This window comes from Pelophylax lessonae (assembly GCF_965119305.1).
Source record: "Pelophylax lessonae genome assembly, chromosome: 4".
Taxonomy (NCBI): domain Eukaryota; kingdom Metazoa; phylum Chordata; class Amphibia; order Anura; family Ranidae; genus Pelophylax; species Pelophylax lessonae.
In genome coordinates this window covers 530,053,585-530,074,123 of record NC_138771.1, presented here as the reverse complement: position 1 = coordinate 530,074,123, position 20,539 = coordinate 530,053,585, and the positions used below count along the sequence as shown (strand labels likewise).

The 20,539-nt window shown below is 44.6% G+C and overlaps 1 protein-coding gene across 1 annotated transcript in view; it reads right to left on the bottom strand.

Moving 5' to 3' along the window:
• Window positions 1-19,878, bottom strand: part of TTLL1 (TTL family tubulin polyglutamylase complex subunit L1) — a 74,307-nt gene extending 54,429 nt beyond the window's left edge. The window contains exons 1-4 of the mRNA XM_082256539.1: window positions 19,738-19,878; window positions 16,421-16,629; window positions 2,460-2,640; window positions 444-578 (exon numbers count right to left, since the gene is read on the bottom strand). Of these exons, the coding sequence (XP_082112665.1) occupies window positions 444-578; window positions 2,460-2,640; window positions 16,421-16,629; window positions 19,738-19,850 (638 nt within the window). The 5' untranslated portion in view covers window positions 19,851-19,878. The remainder of the gene's footprint in view (window positions 1-443; window positions 579-2,459; window positions 2,641-16,420; window positions 16,630-19,737) is intronic.
• Window positions 19,879-20,539: the final 661 nt, after the last annotated feature.

Below are 20,539 nucleotides of genomic sequence, written 5' to 3'. Positions count from 1 at the left end.
GTTCTAAGGTAAATATTTCATAATGAGCTAGTATGCGATGCATACTAGCTCATTATGAAATATTTACCTTAGAACGAAGCCCCCGCAGTGCCGTCCGACATGTTTGGCCTTCCTGGTTCGCTTCCTCCAGCCATCTGATTAGCCAGAGGCGCGATTACATCACTCCCGCGCATGTGCGATGCATACTAGCTCATTATGCCTTTGTCTTACAGGGTTTTTTTTGTGGGGGGGGGGGGGTTACTTCCTCTTTAACTTGAGTGCTTACAGTTTTTCTAGGATTGAGTGCATAGTTAGGAGCTTTGGAAGTGATCATCAGATTTCACCTGTTGGGGTGTGATAATGATAGAACAAATGAAACATTTTACATTCATCTTTGTCAAAAATCCCTCGGGATGACAGAGTCCCCACTGATCATAATCAAAATCATATATAAAACCTCTTACATGTAACACTTGAGCGGTCGATAGGTGGTGACAAGGACATAGAGGCGCAGGTCAAATTTTTTCCCTCCGATCAGCAAAGGATTGTCGATATACAAAGAGATAACATAGGCTTCTTTGGAAGACTGTGACACAAACCTAAACAAAAATCAGAGATTTAGGACTATTTGTATCTAAAATGATCACCAAAAATAACACTAATTCATGAAAGCTGAACTCCAGACAAATAAAGAATACAAGGCATAAATCAATTTATATTTTTAAATTAAAACAGCCCTTATTTTTTTTAATGCAAGCAGTGTAAGTGCCTGAATTTGAGTTGGTATTAGCCTCTTGCAATCCCTTGTACAGCAGAGCTCAGACTGGGACGTGGAGAAGCAGCACAAGAAGCCATTCAGTTGTGCTGAAGTGCAAGGAACAAGCTAATAGGAGGAGATAGCAGAGTGACAAAGAGATGAGCTTATCAGACTGGTGTTTCTCTATTCACTGTCCAATCTCAAGCTTGGGAGAGATAAGACCTGTTAGTATGACTAAATTACAGAAGGAAAAGATTACGTCCCCCTCTCCTATGTTATGGAGCAGAGCTGTGTAAATCTCAGAAGAACATTTCCTGTGGCAGACAAAACTGATTAATGTATAATCTATATTTTTTTTCAGATAAAAAAAATGTATATATTTAGCGCTCTGCCTGGAGTTCAACTTAAAAAAACATTTGTGGAAAACTACTTTTATTTTTTTTTATAGTTATTATGTACAGGAGTAATAACAATCAGACTAACAAGTAAAAGTTTCAGGAATGCATCAGAGCAAAAGGTGATCAAAATAAACATTGGGTTATCTATAGATGAAAGTGATTAGAACTTTACTACAGCTATTATCATTTTACAGTCACACTCCAAGATAAAGCCAGCCATACATGGATCAAAATGTGCCTGGTTCAGCAGGGACCGGCCAACTTTTTATCCATGTATGGGCACAGTGGTTGTACAGAATTCGATCTACCAATCACCTTCTGTACAACCGTCCTGTTGGACTTTTCCTGCTCTATCAGCTGCGCAGGTAATAAGACTGCAGCACTGATCAATGTATTCTGTCTCTTCGCTGTCAGAACACAATAGCTCATCAGGGACGATTCCCTCATTCACCTCATATATGTGGATGGGGGGACCGAGTTGTTTTTTTCCTGCTCGACCCGCTGGTTAAATTAAAAAAAAAAAAAAAAAGTAAGAGCAGAGATGTATAGTAACTAAGTAGAACTACTTCACTACTGTACTTAAGTACCGAAAGGCGGTATCTGTACTTTCCTAGAGTAGAATTTTTTTCTCCTACTTCCACTTTTACTTCACTACATTTTTTCAATGATTTCAATACTTCTACTCCAATATTTTTTTTTTGTGCTGCATAGTTACTCGTTACAATTATAAAAATTACCACTGCCAGAACAGTAGATGGCAGGTTTCATGAAGCTCAAAACATGTGTATTATCAGCGCATACGAAAATAAATGCTACTGTATGTATAAATAAAAGCTGCATTTGAAATAATAAAAAACAATATGATGTTCAAACTTTTGACTTCTTTCTTGAATAACTACAAAACAGTACTTGTACTTTTACTTTCAGTACTTGAGTAGCAATTTTCTTTTAAAACTACTGGTACTTTTACTTTCAGTACTTGAGTAGCAAAATTTTTAAAAAAACTACTTGCAATACTTAAGTACAAAAAATGTTGAATACTTTAGTACTTCTACTCAAGTCACTTTTTGATCGAGCACTTCCACTTCTACTCAAGTCACTTTTTGATCGAGCACTTGTACTTTTACTCAAGTATGGGTTTCGAGTACTTATACAACTCTGAGTAAGAGTAACAAAGTATCCCTCTCATGCATTGAATGTAATGGTTTTAGAAAAACAGTTAGATCGATGGGTTTAGTTCTACTTTAAGGTGACAGTTTACATATAAAAACAGAGCTAACAAATCAAGAGTCATAAATGCATCTGGAATGATGCGGGTTACTCACGAGGAGGTCTTGCTGTCTCTGGACCATTTTTTAATCTGGGAGAGTTTGTTGATCAGGAATATTCCCTTCCCTTGAGCTTTCCCACAAGGTTTCATTATCCAGGTGCTGGAAGGGTTTTTCCGGAACTCTTCCACAAACAGGTTGTAATCTGCTGGGAGCATGAAGGTGACGGGCACAAAGTCTGTAAGAGACAGGAAAATGCAAAATGGAATTAGGAATGGTGTCTTGTTCAGCTCTCAGCGGAGCTACTGTGCAGATGAGAATGTGCTGACTCTCCCAAGATTGGCTGTACCATTTGAACCAAAAAAGTACATGTGTTTTACTTGCTGCAAGGGTCACTGGGGCTTGGTAAAGCCAAAAAAAAAAAAAAAGAAAATGGAGAATGCTAGGTTTCATGGCAATATGTCCAAATTCCGCCATATTTGTGAACTGTGGTTTATCTACAGCCTGACTTTGACCACAGATTGTTGGACCTTTAATGATAATGACCTCAGTGCCTCGATTCCTAAGAGCGGCGTTACCCCCCTACCAGTCCTGCCTGACTTGCTCCCATCCTTCTTTCTAACTGCTTCCACTTCACCTTATTTCCCCTCTCTTTTCTGCCTCTCTCTCTCTCTCTCCACTTCAAGATGTTTTCATGTTTCACACGGCATAAGCAAAATCTCCAGAGCCCGATGACACTTGTATCTCCATCCTTCCTCTTCTCTTCCTGGTACTTCACGGCTTTTGTAGAGCACTTCAATGTATTATGCATTCTTGAGTGTCTTCTCTATGGTAATATCATTATACAAATGAAAATTTGAGTTTTGGATTTCATCTTCGCCACTGTTTATTGTTCTTAAAAACTTAAAAAAATTATTAAAAAAAAAAAAATAGAAAACAATACAATACAACAAGCATTTTCAGAGAAGTAATAGCCTATACTGTATATTATATATATGCACTTTCCCCAATATATCGGAATCGGCCCCGAAAGTTAGATATTGCCATCATTCTGCCTTCTTAGGCAGCCTCCCTCGCCTTGGACAGCCTCGTCTGGAGTCGGCACTAGTCACGCGGGAGTGTATCACAGCCATACACCCACCCACAGCAGCCCGATACCAGCCAGCCACCACCACAGGGTGCCAGCCAGCCAGCCACCCACCACCCCAGGGTGCCAGCCAGCCACCCACCACCCCAGGGTGCCAGCCAGCCACCCACCGCCCCAGGGTGCCAGCCAGCCAGCCACCCACCACCCCAGGGTGCCAGCCAGCCAGCCACCCACCACCACAGGGTGCCAGCAAGCCACCCACCCACCACCACAGGGTGCCAGACAGCCAGCCACCCACCACCACAGGGTGCTAGCAAGCCAGCCACCCACCACCACAGGGTGCCAGCAAGCCAGCCACCCACCATCACAGGGTGCCAGCAAGCCAGCCACCCACCACCACAGGGTGCCAGACAGCCAGCCACCCACCACCACAGGGTGCCAGACAGCCAGCCACCCACCACCACAGGGTGCCAGACAGCCAGCCAGCCACCCACCACCACAGGGTGCCTGCAAGCCAGCCACCCACCACCCCAGGGTGCCTGCAAGCCAGCCACCCACCACCCCAGGGTGCCTGCAAGCCAGCCACCCACCACCACAGGGTGCCTGCAAGCCAGCCACCCACCACCACAGGGTGCCAGACAGCCAGCCACCCACCACCACAGGGTGCCAGACAGCCAGCCACCCAGCACAGGGTGCCAGCAAGACAGCCACTCACCACCACAGGGTGCCAGCAAGCCAGCCACTCACCACCACAGGGTGCCAGCAAGCCAGCCACCCACCACCACAGGGTGCCAGCAAGCCAGCCACCCACCACCACAGGGTGCCAGCAAGCCAGCCACCCACCACCACAGGTTGCCAGCAAGCCAGCCACCCACCACCACAGGGTGCCAGCAAGCCAGCCACTCACCACCACAGGGTGCCAGCAAGCCAGCCAGCCACCCACCACCACAGGGTGCCAGCAAGCCAGCCACCCACCACCACAGGGTGCCAGCAAGCCAGCCAACCACCACCACAGGGTGCCAGACAGCCAGCCACCCACCACCACAGGGTGCCAGACAGCCAGCCAGCCACCCATCACCACAGGGTGCCAGACAGCCAGCCAGCCAGCCACCCACCACCACAGGGTGCCAGCAAGCCAGCCACCCACCACCACAGGGTGCCAGCAAGCCAGCCACCCACCACAGGATGCCAGACAGCCAGCCACCCAGCACAGGGTGCCAGACAGCCAGCCACCCAGCACAGGGTGCCAGACAGCCAGCCACCCAGCACAGGGTGCTAGCAAGCCAGCAACCCACCACAGGGTGCCAGCAAGCCAGCCACCCACCACAGGGTGCCAGCAAGCCAGCCACCCACCACAGGGTGCCAGCCAGCCAGCCACCCACCACAGGGTGCCAGCCAGCCACCCACCACAGGGTGCCAGCCAGCCAGCCACCCACCCACCACAGGGTGCCAGCCAGCCATCTATCACAGGGTGCCAGCAAGCCAGCCATTAAATATTAAACAAAAATTAACATGTTCAGTACCAGATTTGTGTCAAAAATGGTCTTTTTCCCCAAAACTTCAAATGTACATAATATCAGGCCATATCGGCCGATACCAATGGCCATAATATCGGTATCCACAATGAAAAACCGATGTCGATCATATATATATATTTTTTTGGAAGGTAGTGGGAATGGGTAAATCAGGGAAGGCGAAACACTCTGTATAGAACGTGAGTGCGTAGCCAACGGTCTCTGGAAAAAAATTGACAAGGCGGAGACTTGTCCTTTAATGGTTCCTAATGCCAATTTCAAGTCCACCCCTAACCGAAGAAAGGCAAGAATTCTCCCAATAACATACTTTCGAGGATGCCATTTCTTGCATTCAAACCAAGAGATATAGGCTTTCCAAACTCTGTAATAGATTTTCCTAGAAAACAGGCTTCCTGGCATTGATCAATGTGGCCAGAACCGAAGCCGAGACCCCCCGGGTCTCTTAATATTCTGGTTTTAATAGCCAGACTATCAAATTCTACGACCGTAAAGCAGGATGAAATATGGGACCTTGAAATAGCAGATCATGGCAGCAACCATGGCTTCCCCACTGCTAACCTTACAATTTCTGTGTACCAAGACCTCCTGGGCCACACTGGGGCCACCAGGATCACCGGTTTCCCCTCCACCTGTATCCTGTTCAGCAGCCGAGGTAGAAGCTGAACTGGTGGAAATGCATAAATTAGATTGAACCATGACCAAGGAGTCACCGGAGCATCTATTGGATCTGGAAACAAAGTTGTCCAGTTTGTTGTTGAACCTGGATGCCAACAGATCTACATCGGGAGTACCCCAACATTGACAGATCAGCCAAAACACTTCGGGGTGTAGGGACCATTCCCCTGGACACAGCTGCAGGTTACTTAAAAAGTCCACCTGCCAGTTGTCCACCCCTGGAATGAATATTGCTGACAGACATGGAACATATTCTGCCCATGATAGGATATGGTTCACCTCCTTCTGAATCGACTTGCTCCTGGTGCCGCCCTGATGGTTGGTATAAGCCACTAGGGTCGAGTTGTCTGACTGAATCCTGACAGGACATCCCTGTAGTCTGGACGTCCAATAATTCAGTGCCAAACGGGCAGTTTGGATTTCCAGAATATTGATGGGTAAAATCTTTTCCGCCCGAGACCACGTACCCTGGGTAGACAGATCCTCCAGGATAGCACCCCAGCCCAGAAGGGTGGCATCTGTGGTTACCACTTTCCAGGCTACCGGCAGAAAAGAGTCCCTTTAATTGAGTTCATCAGATCCCGCCTTACCCTTGGGGGGAGGGAACATTGGGCAATCAAAAGCTTGGACCTTCTTGTTCCAAGCTGAAAGAATACTGTTCTGAAACAGTCTGGAGTGGAGGACACCATTTTGCCTAGCAGCCTCATGCCCAGTCGAATGGAGGGAAACTTTTTCCCTCTTACGAACCAAACTAGCTTCTTTAGAGCCAGAACCTTCTCTGATGGCAAGAAAATCTTTGCTTGAGCGGTGTTTAAACTAAACCTAGATATTTCAGGACCTGAACAGGCCTTAAGGCCAACTTTTCTCTGTTGATACTTTTGATAATCCAACCCAGACTCTCTAAGAACTGGATTGTAAGAGACGCATCTTGTGTCAGACCTGGGCTTGAATGATTCTTGAGCATTAGGTCGTGGTGGTATCCTATTACTGAGATGCCTTGAGCCCTTAGAGAAGCCAACACCGGCGCCAAAACCTTTGTAAACACTCGAGGAGCTGTAGCAAGGCCGAAAGGCAGGGCCACAATTAGAAATGGCACCGCCCAATGCGAAATGCAGAAATTTTTGATGGGGCCTTAAGATTGGCAAATGAAGGTACGCATCCCTGATATCTATGGAGGCCATAAAGTTTCCTCTTCCTAGAAAGGCTACTACCGAGCGGAGTGATTCCATGGGAAAAGACCATACCGTCAAATATTGATTCAGAGCCTTGAGATCCAGAATGGGTCTCACCTCGCCATTTGGTTTTGGCACTGTAAAGAGGTTTGAATAAAACCCTGTGAATCTTTCCCTGACTGGAAACTCCACAATTACACCCTGGATCCACAGGTGTTCTAAGGCCTGGAACAAGGGCCTCATTTTTTCTGGGCATGTAGGAATATTTGAGCCCAGAAACCGATAGGGAGAAAACTCTCGAAACTATCATCATGTAGCCCCGACCTACAGTGGATAAGACCCACCTGTCTTAAACCACTCGTTCCCACGTTTTTTAAAACTGTAAAAGTTTTCCCACCACCCGAGTGAGTGGGGGTGCCCCTTCATATGGTGGACTTAGAACTTGTTTTACCAGGCTTTTGGACCCAGGGCTTCTTTTGACCTTGAAGCCTTCTGAAACCTGACGGCTGAGGCCGTCGAAACTGCATCAATGATGCTGTATTGGTAGGGACAGTGACACTCGGAGTCTTAAAATACGGGTTTTTATTCCTTCTCTTTCCAGATAATAATGCACTCCCCCCCCCCGACATTTTGTGGGTATATTTATCCAGATCCTCACCAAAAAGACGTTCCCCATAAAAGGGGAAAGCTGTCAACAATTTTGTAAAAGGCATTTCTGCAGACTAATTTTTCAGACACAGAACTCTGCGCATAATAACAGAGAGGAGGGTCACCCGGGATACTTGTTGGATAGAATCCTTAAGCACGAGAGATCTCTGTTGAAACATCCGCAGATTCACTCCGAATAGGCAGAGCCTTAGATAGCCTCTTAAAAGGGTCCTTCAATGACTAACGGACCCTTATATATAGCTGCAATAGCTGGCCGAACAGCAGAGCCAGCAACAGCAAAGGAAGTCTTAAATAAGGACTCCAGTTTCTTATATGCTGGATTCTTAAACACTTGGGCATGATCAACTGGACAGGTTAAATTCCTATTCACAGAGGAGATGGCAGCGTCAACAGACAGCACAGCCCACTTTTTCTTGAAATTCTCCTCCATAGGATATAGCAAAAGAAAATCTCTTTGGAGGCATGAACAACCTGTCAGGAAAATTCCAATCTGCATACACCATCTGCTGCAGCAGGGGGTGAAAAGGAAAGGCCTGAACACCCTGCTGGGGACATAAAGAGCCTAGCGAGGAACAGGAGGCCTCAGATACCGCCGAAGGAGGCAATTCAAACCCAACCCGCACCATTTCAGTAAGGGATTGAGTCAGCAATCTTAGGGACTGAGATGCCATAAGATGTTCCTCACAATCATAATCCTCTGAAGAAGAAATATGTTCAGCCTGTGACTCCTCCATGTCACCAATGGCTACCTCCTCATCATCTTCAACTGCCCAATCTGGTTCTAGACCAGAAGCCCCCGTAGGATCTAGGGCTATAGGCCTTACCTCTTTCCTGGGCCCAGGTGCAGGAGAAGGGGATCTATCCCTTTTCTTCCCACCCTGAGAAACAGAAGAAATCAACCCAGCTATTTTACCCTCTAGGCTAGCCAGGGCAGATGCCAAGTCATCCTTAGTAACATAGGGAGAAACAGGAGCATCAGAGGTAGCAACAATATCTGATAGACGACGTAAAGGCTCAGATTGGCCAGTAGCTTCAGGTATTTCTGAGGAAGAAAATGCAGTGGGAACCGGACTAGGAGAATTTATTCCTGGTGCGGGGGTATTTGACCCTTTCCCTGCTGCTCCCCAGCTTCTTTTTCTGAAAGACATTGCTTTAAACATAAAGAAGACCCAGAATTAAAAAAGTTTGCACCAAGGTAGATCTACTGTGATCCAGCATTAAAAGCTATGACAGAAAAAAAAACACCCTATTCCTTGCCATGTACTGTAACAACATGCCCAAACAGATATTATTAGACATGCAACGCTTCCCCTGATCAGCCGACTATCCAGCAAGAGATCCTAAGCTCCTCTGCCTGAGGAGCATTCAGTTGAAAAAAACTTCACGAGCGCCGCTCCTCGCTGTGCATGCGCCAGGGGGAACACGCGCATTTTAGCACATGGACCAAGCTGACCGAGATCTGTAATGCAGACAAACAAACCTGCCAAAGAGCGCCATCTTGTGGCAGAAAAACAGTACTGCGGCTAAAGAAAATTTTGTGCTATTCCTTTCCCAACAAACATCTTTTTTTTTTTGCAAAAACGGAAAAGGAACACTTACCCGTCCCGCCGCAGGATCCTGAATAGGACCCAAACTTCACCTACTACAGCGAGCTCCGTCCATGACCATCAAGGAATGGGTCCCCCTGTTATATGGGGTCCACTCCCTTGGAACTGTAGAGCACCCTGCTGAAATCACCTTGGGTAAGTATTTAACCAGGGTTACATTTCCCAGGGTCCAGCGCCAAAAGGGCCACATTACAGGCTGATGAGTGAAAGATGTTGTTGGTATATGGCGCTACCTTTTCAAACCAGAAAAAAGGGGGAATCGGAAGGGTGAGTGCAGTACCTGTTGGGGGGCCACGGGTATAGGCACTATCAGCACCCCCACCGAACGGTATCTCACGCCGCTAGCAACTGGCATTCACGATTGAGTTAGAGCACTGGGAGTAATTTCCTACCATCTCACAGTTTTAATCCCAACCCCAATTTGGGGTATATATAGATTTTGTTTCTCAGATCTATGTGTATAATTTGATTTTTAGTGCACTTATAGAACCTCCAGATAGAGGTTTTCACAGTATCTTGGAGTTACCCACCTTTTATCTGTACTACTTACACTAAATAAGCACTTTTTTACTAATAAAGCCTATAAAATACTTTGAACACTGGTACAGTAATCTTTATTTGCACAAAAACTTAGCACCTTATATAGGCAATATTTGCACTTTCATTTTGATCTAAACTGCACGGTGCACTTTATCTACTTCTATTAAAATACACTAGCTATATGTGTATGAATTTTATTTAATTTTATACGCTATCAATACTGAGCAAAGCACGTGAGTGCATCCATTTTTTGGTTTGAAAAGGTAGCGCCATATACCAACAACATCTTTCACTCATTTGTCTGACCCCTGGTCTTCCAGGGGTAGGTTGGTGGCAGCTCACACCTAAACGGTTACAGTTATACACCCCATAGCGCTGGTCAATTTGAGTTTCTACATTACAGGCTGAACCAGGGGCGTAACTACAGGGGTTGCAATCGCTACCGGGCCCCATGCTCCAGGGGGCCCGGTAGCAAACCAGTGGGTGAACTTCTAGGATCTCAAAGGTCACACTTGCGACCGGGCCCTGGCATTTCACCACTGTGGGGAGGCCCCAAGGTTGCAGGAAGGGGGCCCACTGCAGAACTTGTGAAAGGATCCTGATGCGGGACCATAATAAAAGGCCATGCAATGAGATTAAAGAGCCCCAGGATTAGTGGGAAGAGCCCCGGGCTTGAAGGGAAGGGCCCCGGCCAGGGGTCTGGGGGGCCCTTCATGGTTTCTTGCATCGGGGCCCTGAAGGTTCTAGTTACGCCTCTGGGCTGAACCTCTGGTCTTCGGCTTCCGAGGCTCGGGTACCATCCTTTTAGCGCTTAGCCATTTGAATGGATGCGATTAGATCGCCCCTTTTTCTGGGACAACACGAAACTTGGAGAGCTTTAACAGCCATGACCACCACCTTCAAGACACTAGCAAAAAAACTGATGTTCTTCCTGTATGGGAGGGGTTATATAGGAGGAACTTCGTGTCTATTGCTTACCAGTGTCCATTCACCTATAGGTGGTGTATAACCCAAATAGTTATTATTACCAGCTCTGTGTCCCCTGATGTACGATAAAGAAAGAGGTCTAACATAAGAATGCCTATTCTCCAAGTAGGTAGGAGTTAAGTAAACCTACTAATGAGATAGCATCTGCAATGGATCAGCACTGTCTGTATGAATACTGATTGGGGGCCACTCTAAAGTCAATTGTCTTCTTTTTTGTGTGCCATTACCAGCCTTTTGGAGCACTTTATAATTACTGAATTACTGGGTGATAGTCATTTAGATAGAAGACTGTTTTGCTCTTTGGAATGGGAACAATTGTAGCAATTTTATGACATGGGGAGAGTTTTGTTAGAAAGGGTGTTAAAGATGCCCAACAACACCCCTAAAAACTGGTATGCACAGTCCCTAAGGATCAGGCCTGGTTATATTATCCAGGGGTAACTTTCTGCAGGGACCTCCTCACCTTTGCTACAGTCACCTTGAGGGACAGCTTACCCTGTGGAGGGGCGAACTTGGATTCAGGGGAAGTGTTGGAATACTTAAAACTAGCATAAAAAGAAGTGCTCAGAGGAAGAGAAGGATCTCTTGGACATTAGGCATCTCTGTCCATGTAATCTGTGATGCTCCCAATGCCCCAATAATTAATTTGGAACCACTTATCAATATAAGAATAGGAGCTGCTGATCTATAGAATTTCCAGAACAAGCCCATTACAAATTATGCATATTCCTCCAGGTCCATACCTTGCTGCCTCTTTAAAGATGTGACAATTAGTATATGTTCAAAATCGTCCTATGGCATTGCCGCAGCATCACTCGGCCACACCATAAAAGTCTTAGTTGTAGGTTTACTAACTTTTAGGAAGGGGTGGTAGGCAGGAACAAACATGATGGAAATGGACAATGGATAGCTCTATATGTCCCCTGTCTATTTGTATATACTCAATAAAGTGTGATCACTCCTCGGGTGGCAATAGTGACATACTAATTAAACTTTGGTAGAAACTCTGTCACATTGACATGACTAAAACTGCAGCACAGCAATCATATAGAGAGCCTCTGGGTGACTTTTTTAAATGAGCAAGGTTATCATGAAGTTCCTTCGGTGCATCATTTGCCTTAGCGCTTGGGGGAACATAGATGGCAATAATGAACACTACTGTAAACTCATGTGGCCCACTTTATATGTTAGATATTCTACAGTGACTGCAAGCTGGAAAACGGTTTGTGTAGCAACATTTGTTAGTAAAAATACAAAGCTTACCTCCTCGAGTTCTCCCCGACTAGTGATTATTATTATTATTATTCAGAAAAGTAGCATCCGATCAAGTTAGAAAGCAAAGTTCAGAATTGTTTTTTCATTCATTTTTTCTCAGGAGAAAAACACAACAGTTCTACATCTAACAAACATTCAGTTGAATCAGACCAATTTTGTTGTTATTTCTTCTAGCCAATGTAAATGAACATTCGCCAGAAAGAGTGATGGAATACCTAGCCTGGTGATTTTAGTCCTAAGCTTAGCCAAGAACTGGCCCATTTGTCCCTTCTTCTAACTTCCTTGGACGCCGCCTCCTCCTACCTCTCTAAGCCATTGTAGACCGTTATGTCTGTTACATCTGTCTGCTACTGCTGGGCCTGGTGTCCACAGAAGCTGCAGTTCACTGAGCACTGCTCTGAACTCTAATAAAAATGGTGCAGGAGAATCTTTATTATTGTGTAGAAGTCTATCTTGACTGTGCCTTCCTGGACAAGTTACAATGTACACCAGTGGTCATCAACCCAGGCCTACAGGGCCAACTAACAGGCCAGGTTTGCAAGATAACTGAAATACATCCCAGGTGATATCATTTGCTGCTCAGTGATTGCAGTATTCTAGTCTGCATCTCCCCAAGGTAATACTTAAAATCTGGCCTGTTAGTGGGCCCTGAGGACCGGAGTTGAGGACCACTGATGTACACAATCTCTACACCCCTTACACCAAGACAGGTAAACCGATGCAGTGGCTGCATTCATTTTCTTTTCTCAGGCTAAGTACATTTAGCTCAAGCACAGATAAATACCTGTTGATCCTACAAGAATTCAGCTTGCCCAACTATCGTAACAACATACTTTAAAACACCTAATTACTATGTGATAAGAATGAGGAGCGGGGAAGTGGTTTGTAGTCTAAAGCAGAAGTGCAGCCTAGGTTGACTGTGCTGCTCTCCATAAATACAATGCAGTAAATTAATCTTGTCACACAAAACATGTAGGACGTGGTCTATTTCTGAACTAACCATGCCAATTGAGTTTGTATACAAGTCGTTTTTGTCCTGGGAACCACCATTTTGACCTCTGACTATTCACTGGATTGCTGTGTTTTGTAATCTTTTTTCAAAATAAAAGTGTTTTACGATTTTACACTATGTGGACCCCTTTTCTTCCCTTTTGCTCACGTCTGAGGAAAACCTGAGGTTTGTTTGGCCAGCGATGTTACCTTCCTTTCTGGTCTAACCACTGAGGAATTCACTTTGAGTGCTGGATCATTATTTAAACGCTTGTCTAGACTCCTATAACATGGAGGTGCACCAGTTGGATATTCATTTAAACCAGGCATGTCCAACCTGCGGCCCGGGGGGCCACATGCGGCCCAGAACCCCAGGCAATGCGGCCCACTGCCCCCTGACAATTTTTTTTGTTGCTGGGGAGGAAGGAAGTCAGGTCGGGGCATGGCCATAGTGGCTTCCAACTAACGATAGGCAGAGGCTGCCTCGGAGGGGAGGGGATGTTAGCATGTGCAGTGTTTCTGACTCCTACCACCATGACCACTTCAAATCACTGAATAACTGAAGTGGTCATGGTGGTTAGAGTGTTCCTTTAATAGAAGAAGTAAACCTCCGTATACCGATTCCATTTGATCATCCTCTAGTTGTGTTAAAATTAGTGCGGGGGGTGCCGCCAGGCGGGAAGGGCGCAGCGGCATTTTATTACTTATATAACTTAACTATAGTATATATTTTATATGGGGCCCGAGAAAATTTCTCTACACTCAATGTGGCCCAGAGAAGCCAAAAAGTTGGACACCCATGATTTAACCACTTGGCCACTGCTCACATTACTGCTACTGCAGCAATGTGGCTCGTTATCGTCCAGCGACGTAGACCTATGTCGCTGGACTCCTCCCCCTGTAGGCGGCGCTCGCGCGCCGCCGGAGGCACGCTCCCACTGTTTTCAGTCACAGCGGGAGTCGGGCCAGGGGAGGAGCAGCGGCGATCGCCGCTGCTCTTTCCCGATCGTCGGGGAATCGAGTTTGGAGATCCGCCCGCTTGTGTAAACAGAGCGGGCGGATCTCCTAAGTGACAGGGAGTGACAGATTGCAGTGTTCAGCATAGCTGAACATGCGATCTGTCCTTGTGTCACTCAGTCACCTCCCCCCCCCCACACGTTAGTAAGCACCGGGCATACCTTAACCCCTCCCTCTCCAATAAAATTAACCCCTTACCTGCCAGGGTCATTTTTACAGTAACAGTGCATATATATAGCACTCATTACTGCAGTAATGTCACTGGTACCCCCAAAAGTGTTAAAAATGTCAGTCAAGGGTCCGATCTGTCCGCCGCAATGTCGCAGTCCCGCAAAAAAAAAAAAAAATCGCAGATCGCCATTACGCGTTAAAAAAAAAAACACCAAAAATGACAGAAATCTTTCCCGTAGTTAGTAAACGCAATAACTTTTGGGCAAACCAAGCAAAATACGCTTATTTTCATTTTTACCAAACATGGGTAGCAGAAAACAAAATTGGCCATAAATTTTAAAAAATTTGATTTTTACATTTTTATGGGGGGAATTTCATATAAAAAAAATGTTAAAAATATTGTTATTTTTTCAAAATAAATGCTATTTTTTTGTTTATAGCGCAAAAAGTAAAAAATCGCACAGGTGATCAAATACCACCAAAAGAAAGCTCTATTTGTGAGAAAAAAAGGACGTACATTTAGTTAGGGTAAGGCGTCGCACGACCGCGCAATTTTCAGTTAGGCTCCGTTCACATGTAGGCGTTTTGGGGCGTTTTTGGGGAGTTTTTCTGCTCTAGGATCAGCTCTCAAAACGCCCAACAAGACAAATCCTATTCATTTCAATGGCCCCTGTTCACATCTGACCATTTTGACGCTTTGAGCAAAACGCCCAACGCTCAAAAAAGTACATGAGCTTCTTTTTGGGCAGATTACAGGCGTTTTCCATTGGTCTCTATTCAATCTAAAAACGCCTGCACAAAAATCGTGGTAAAATCGCGGTAAACATCGCGCTAAAACGCTACGCTCAGGTGTGAATGTAGCCTTAAAGTCGCACAGCGCCGAATCGCAAAAAGTGGCCTGGACGTAAGACAGCAAAATCCTCCGGTAGTAAAGTGGTTAAACAAATCACATTTCTTTGGATATTACTTCAAGGGACTTTTTTTTTTCATCTGCCACTATATACTTTAGTATACAAACAAATGTATTAAATTTTAATGATTTACTTTGAACTTAATTTATTTAGCGCTGCAATATTTATCATGTAAGTTCATGTAACCGGACTGGAGTGCCCTCAGAATAGGTAAGTATAAGCATCTTCCTTTTACAGGCAGTTAGAATAGTTACATAGTTAGTCCGGTTGAAAAAAGCAGAATTGCTGGAAAGCCAAGCTAGTGTTCACAATAATATTGATTGATAATACCTGCTCACTCTTGTAAAATCTAAATTAAGTCAACAGAGTGATACTCATATGGCAAAGAAGCATATATAGAAAAAGAGGAGGACATACAGAAGAAAATGCCCAAAAGCGCCATATACTGTATAGAGTATAGAGGTATAGATTGAGTAATTTTTCCAAAAAACGCATCCTCAGAGTTCCAAGAAAAAATATAAGTTTATTGAATACAGGAACAAGGGAGCTAAAATAAACAAAAAACCTTCCACCACACCACCATAGAAAATTGACTATGTAGTCGCTAAAAACATGCACACCACATGCATCCGCTGCAAAAATTCACCATCATAAATTATCTGAACAAATGAATATTTATAGCATACAAGGAGCAAATTAAAATCCAGTTAATGAGCAGAGTAACACCATGGGAAAGCAACAACAGATGAACTGTTTGCCACCCTCAAGTGCTCTGTGCTCAGACTGGAAGAAGGGCAAAACTGGTGGAGAGCGGTAGTGTCATGGAATATTGCCCACAGATGTATAACAAATCAATCAAAACAAGGGCTCGGACCAGCTTGGTAAAAATCAGTTTGGATTATCTTGGACAATTATATTAAACTGATAGCCCCAAATAATGGGTATCCATGAAACATAATGAACTCACCGATATGCAACTGGACAGCTAATATTAATAAAAAAAAGAAGTTTCAGATAATTTATGATGATGAATTTTTGCAGCGGATGCATGTGGTGTGCATGTTTTTAGCGACTACATAGTCAGTTTTCTATGGTGGTGTGGTGGAAGGTTTTTGTTTATTTTAGCTCCCTTGTTCCTGGATTCAATAAACTTATATTTTTTTACTTGGAACTCTGTGGGTGCGTTTTCTGGAAAAATTACTCAATCTATACCTCTATACTCTATGGTATATGGCGCTTTTGGGCATTTTCTTCTGTATGTCCTCTCTTTTTCTATAGTCTGGAAATGTTGCCTGGGCTAGCAACACTTCGTAACAGTAATACACTTCACCTGTATGTACTTAAACTGGATTTAGCTGTAGTTCAGCTATATAATCACTTACCCAAGTACAGATATTTGCCATTTTCATCCTTCTCTGCCAGTGGGCTTCCTTCTTTCTCCATTTCTTTCCTGTAACGTTTAATGTTCTTCACCATTAAATCCTTCCTGGTCAGCTCATAGTGGTTTGGGAAGTGATTGACAATTTGGTCATCAGACAGTCTGAACCCAGTCTCCACACTGAAACAGTTTCTGATGGTCTGAACGCTCATCCTGAAACAGGAATCAGGAAAGTAAGAAGGTTGCTTACTACTTTTACTAAACCTACAGTTATATATTATAGTGGGTTAATGGTTAGTTCTATGATCCTGCCGTGCTGGGATCCTCTGCGTTCTGTTACCTCAACCTCCAAGTACAGTCCAATCCAAGGAGTCCAAACGGATATCGAAGTCAATTTGAAGAGTAACAAAAGCCTGCATTAAGCAATGTTTCTACCCTAAGGCCAAAATAGATTCACTCTATTAAAGCTTAACTTCAGCCTTCCCTTCAGTCTTGCACAGTTGTACAGGCTCCTCTCCTGTACTGAAACTCCTTACTCTGATGTCACTGCACCACAATGTGCATTAGAAGCTGCAGGAAGTCACAAAGAGCCTGTCCATTTTCTGGCTGGAGGACGTCCAACATCATCCACCTGTTTCCTCCCCAGCCTGACTCTTGTCCTTTCCTTTCATTCATTGGATTTAAGTTCTTTGAATCATGGAGGCTCAGCATCACATACTGGAATTACCTAGGACGGTCTGCATGAAAATACAGTCTGACTAGAATGCCCATTCCTCCAGACTGACATCCATCCATCCATCCATCAAGATATTTTGATATTTGCATAACTCCTCCTAATGCCTCGTACACACGCATCGATTATTGGCCGGGAATTTTCGGCCAACGTCGGATCGGCCGATTTTCGGCTTGTTAGTATGATGCTTCCGACAACCAACTCCGACTTTTCGGCTGAAAAAAATCTGGTGTGCAGGCTATAAAATTTTTGTTGGCCGTCAACACAACGGCCGATTTTCCGTCAGTCAGTACAGATTTCGGCAGACAAAAATCTGATGAGCAAGACTGGGCATGCTCAGAGAAGAAAAAACACAGGGAAAGTAAACCAGCACATGACATCACTTCTGAAGTAGATTTTTTTGTTGGCCGAGAAAATTCGTGTGCAGTCTAGGCACATTCCAACCAACAAAACAAAAGTCGGTCGATCGGTCGGCCGATAATCATTGTGTGTGTACGAGGCATTAGAGTCAGACCACTATTTTTATCAGGGCTGAGGGCTCTTGGGAGGAGTACTGAGGCAGGGTGATGTTATGTTTTCAGGAAGCTATGTACAGCACCCTGCTGACTCCCACCAGCCATTATTTGCCGGTACTACATAGTGAAGCATGGAGACCCAGATGGTGGCACTGGGTCTAAAAGATATGCAATGAAAACAGAAGTTCAGCTTTAAATCATTTTTTATAGTCAGACCTTTAAACCAAGCCATACATGTACAGGTCACCAGTAAATACTCTGTTCTTGCTGCCTGTGCTGCCAAACTCTTCTCTGATGCAAAAAAAACAAAAATTCTCCAAAGTCTGTACAACAACCAACATTTTTGGAAGTGTCAATCTTCTGGGTGCCCTACATCTCTCGCTGCATCCTCCTGACCATCACATAACTATTGTATCCTATGAAGGGTGAAGGTCAATGGGAGGAACCAGTAAGATCTGCAGACTGGCCTAGGAGATCGACACTCCTGGAATTGTTGGTTTTAGTGTGGACTTCAGAGAATGATTTCTCAGCAAGGATTGTGAGTATGTATAGACTGACTACAGAGACACAATATACGGTAAACCAGATTCTGAGCACCAGAAAACCAGTGGGAGCTTATGCTAATATTTGTGCGTGTGTGCATTGGTCACGTGCTAATACTTCTAGGCAAAGATGTACTATTCCTATTCAACGTGCTCGCATTTGTGCGCACACTCACGTGCACATACAAATTATCTTGCATACTTGGCGCCCAGCTGCCTATTTAAACCAGCCTGTCACCATGAGCAGTTGCTGAATGGTCTTCAGCTTGTACCTGTGTTCCTGATCCACTGAACCTGCTTACCTGTGTATTACTCGGCCTCCGCCTTTGCTCCTGCATTAACTTTGTTCACATAATCTCTTTGAACTCTGTCTGTTTACTGGACTTTTCTTTGCCTGCTGATTCTGTACTGTGCTGCCCAGCGGTTACCGACCTTGGCCTGCTTCCTGGATTTTGCTTTGTCTGCTGACTTTGTCCCCTGTTATCCGGCTGCTGCTGGTCGCTGCCTGCATATCGGCTCTGGTACCATCCCCTGCTCTGGTGCCAAGCTGCTTCAGTATCCTGTGCAAAGCTGCTTCAGTATCCTCTTCCTAGAACTGCAACCCCCAGCTTCATCCACCAAAGTGCGGACTTCACCAGCCAGCTACTCTGGCACTCATGCCTCTCTGTGCCCTCACACTCTCTGTCTCTACCTTCAGGAGTGCTGGGCAGGAGGTGCAAGAGAGGCCTTTATGACATTTCATTCGTCACCAGGTACGTGATACACAATTGCTTTACCATACTAAATAGACTCTACTGTTTTTAAAAGTCTCTGTGTGTATTTACTTAGCTGTAATTGTAAATAATAGTAAGATGTACTGCATATACATAGCAGCAGCCAAATCCATCCTTTTCATATACATACTGTACCTACCACAGCACAGTGATTGCATTTAACTGTTTCTGATATTTCAACATAATGCTGTTCACCAAAAGACTTTCCAGCTGGATGTACCCTGTTCCATTGCAACGTGTGCAACATGTATGGTCGAGCACATGTGTAGGTGTGAATAGGCCAATAGAACCTCCCTTTGTCTTCCACTCTAATATGAATTGTAAAGATGTGAACCAACCCCATAGAAGAGAAAGGGATTTCTATCTGACATACATTTGTTTTCATTTTTGCTGCATCAAAACAGATAAGTATGAATAGGCCCTCACTGTATACATTTTAATTTTATGTGGGCAACACATGTGAGCAATGTGGAGGCAGGGACAAGGAGCTGTTACCCATAACACAAAGTGCCCAAGTTAAGGACCTTCAGTGATTTTATTTTCTTTTTAAATCAAGAAAAGAAGATTATTTTCATATTCGTTGTAAATTTAAATAGATTTGAAATGACTGAAATTGCATGAATATATTTAAAATGACGTGAGATTTTGGTGCTTGGGTTTTGATCTACTTTGATTTTTTTACTGGGCCCACCTACCTATTGTTATTTATACATCTAAACATTTGTCAGGCAGGAATTCTTTCCTATTTAAACCCTCACCAGTAGAAATTCCAGTCTTCGTTCTCTGACACCTGGACCCATGCTCTCTTTTCAAAATTATTAATTAAAACTGACTTCTCGATGTCCGTCACCCACTTCATTTTCCCAGACATGGCCCTGAATGAGAAAAGAGAAAACAGAGATCAGATCGCTGAAGATACACAGACCAGAGACAATAGATTGTTGGTGTTCTGCCATAGTGATTAGTGTAATGCAGCTTAGTGGCCAGCAGGAGGAGCTGCTTATCTGCTCATAATAAAGCTCCAGACATATACGAATATCTTTATCTCTATATTTAGCATGTGTGTATATATATATATATATATATATATATATATATATATATATATTTATACATCCTATAACCAGCCTGTATCCCATTCACAGCCTATATCTTATTGTCCCACCTGCAGATGGTTCTCCCGATCTACAGTCCACATCCATGTAATCATTCTGCAGTGCAGGGATGCAATAGACTCCCAGCAATTCTGCAGCCTGGAGAATGAATGGCAGCAGCACAATGCAGAACCAAATATAAATCCCATTCTGTGCTGCCAGCCATCCTTTCCCCTTACAAATCAGACACCGATCTGTCCTCCCAGCATACACGGAGATCTAATCACACACTCACCCTGCAGACAGCTCCCTGCCATAGACAGCTCACTCATCACTTCCGGGTGGTCTCCATGGTGACCGGGGACGCTGAGAGCCACGTGCTCCTGTGCGGAGGGCTGGGTGCAAGAGGAGGACCTGTCACCCCCTTCTTCACACATCACTGCTGCTGAGTGATTCACTCATCTCA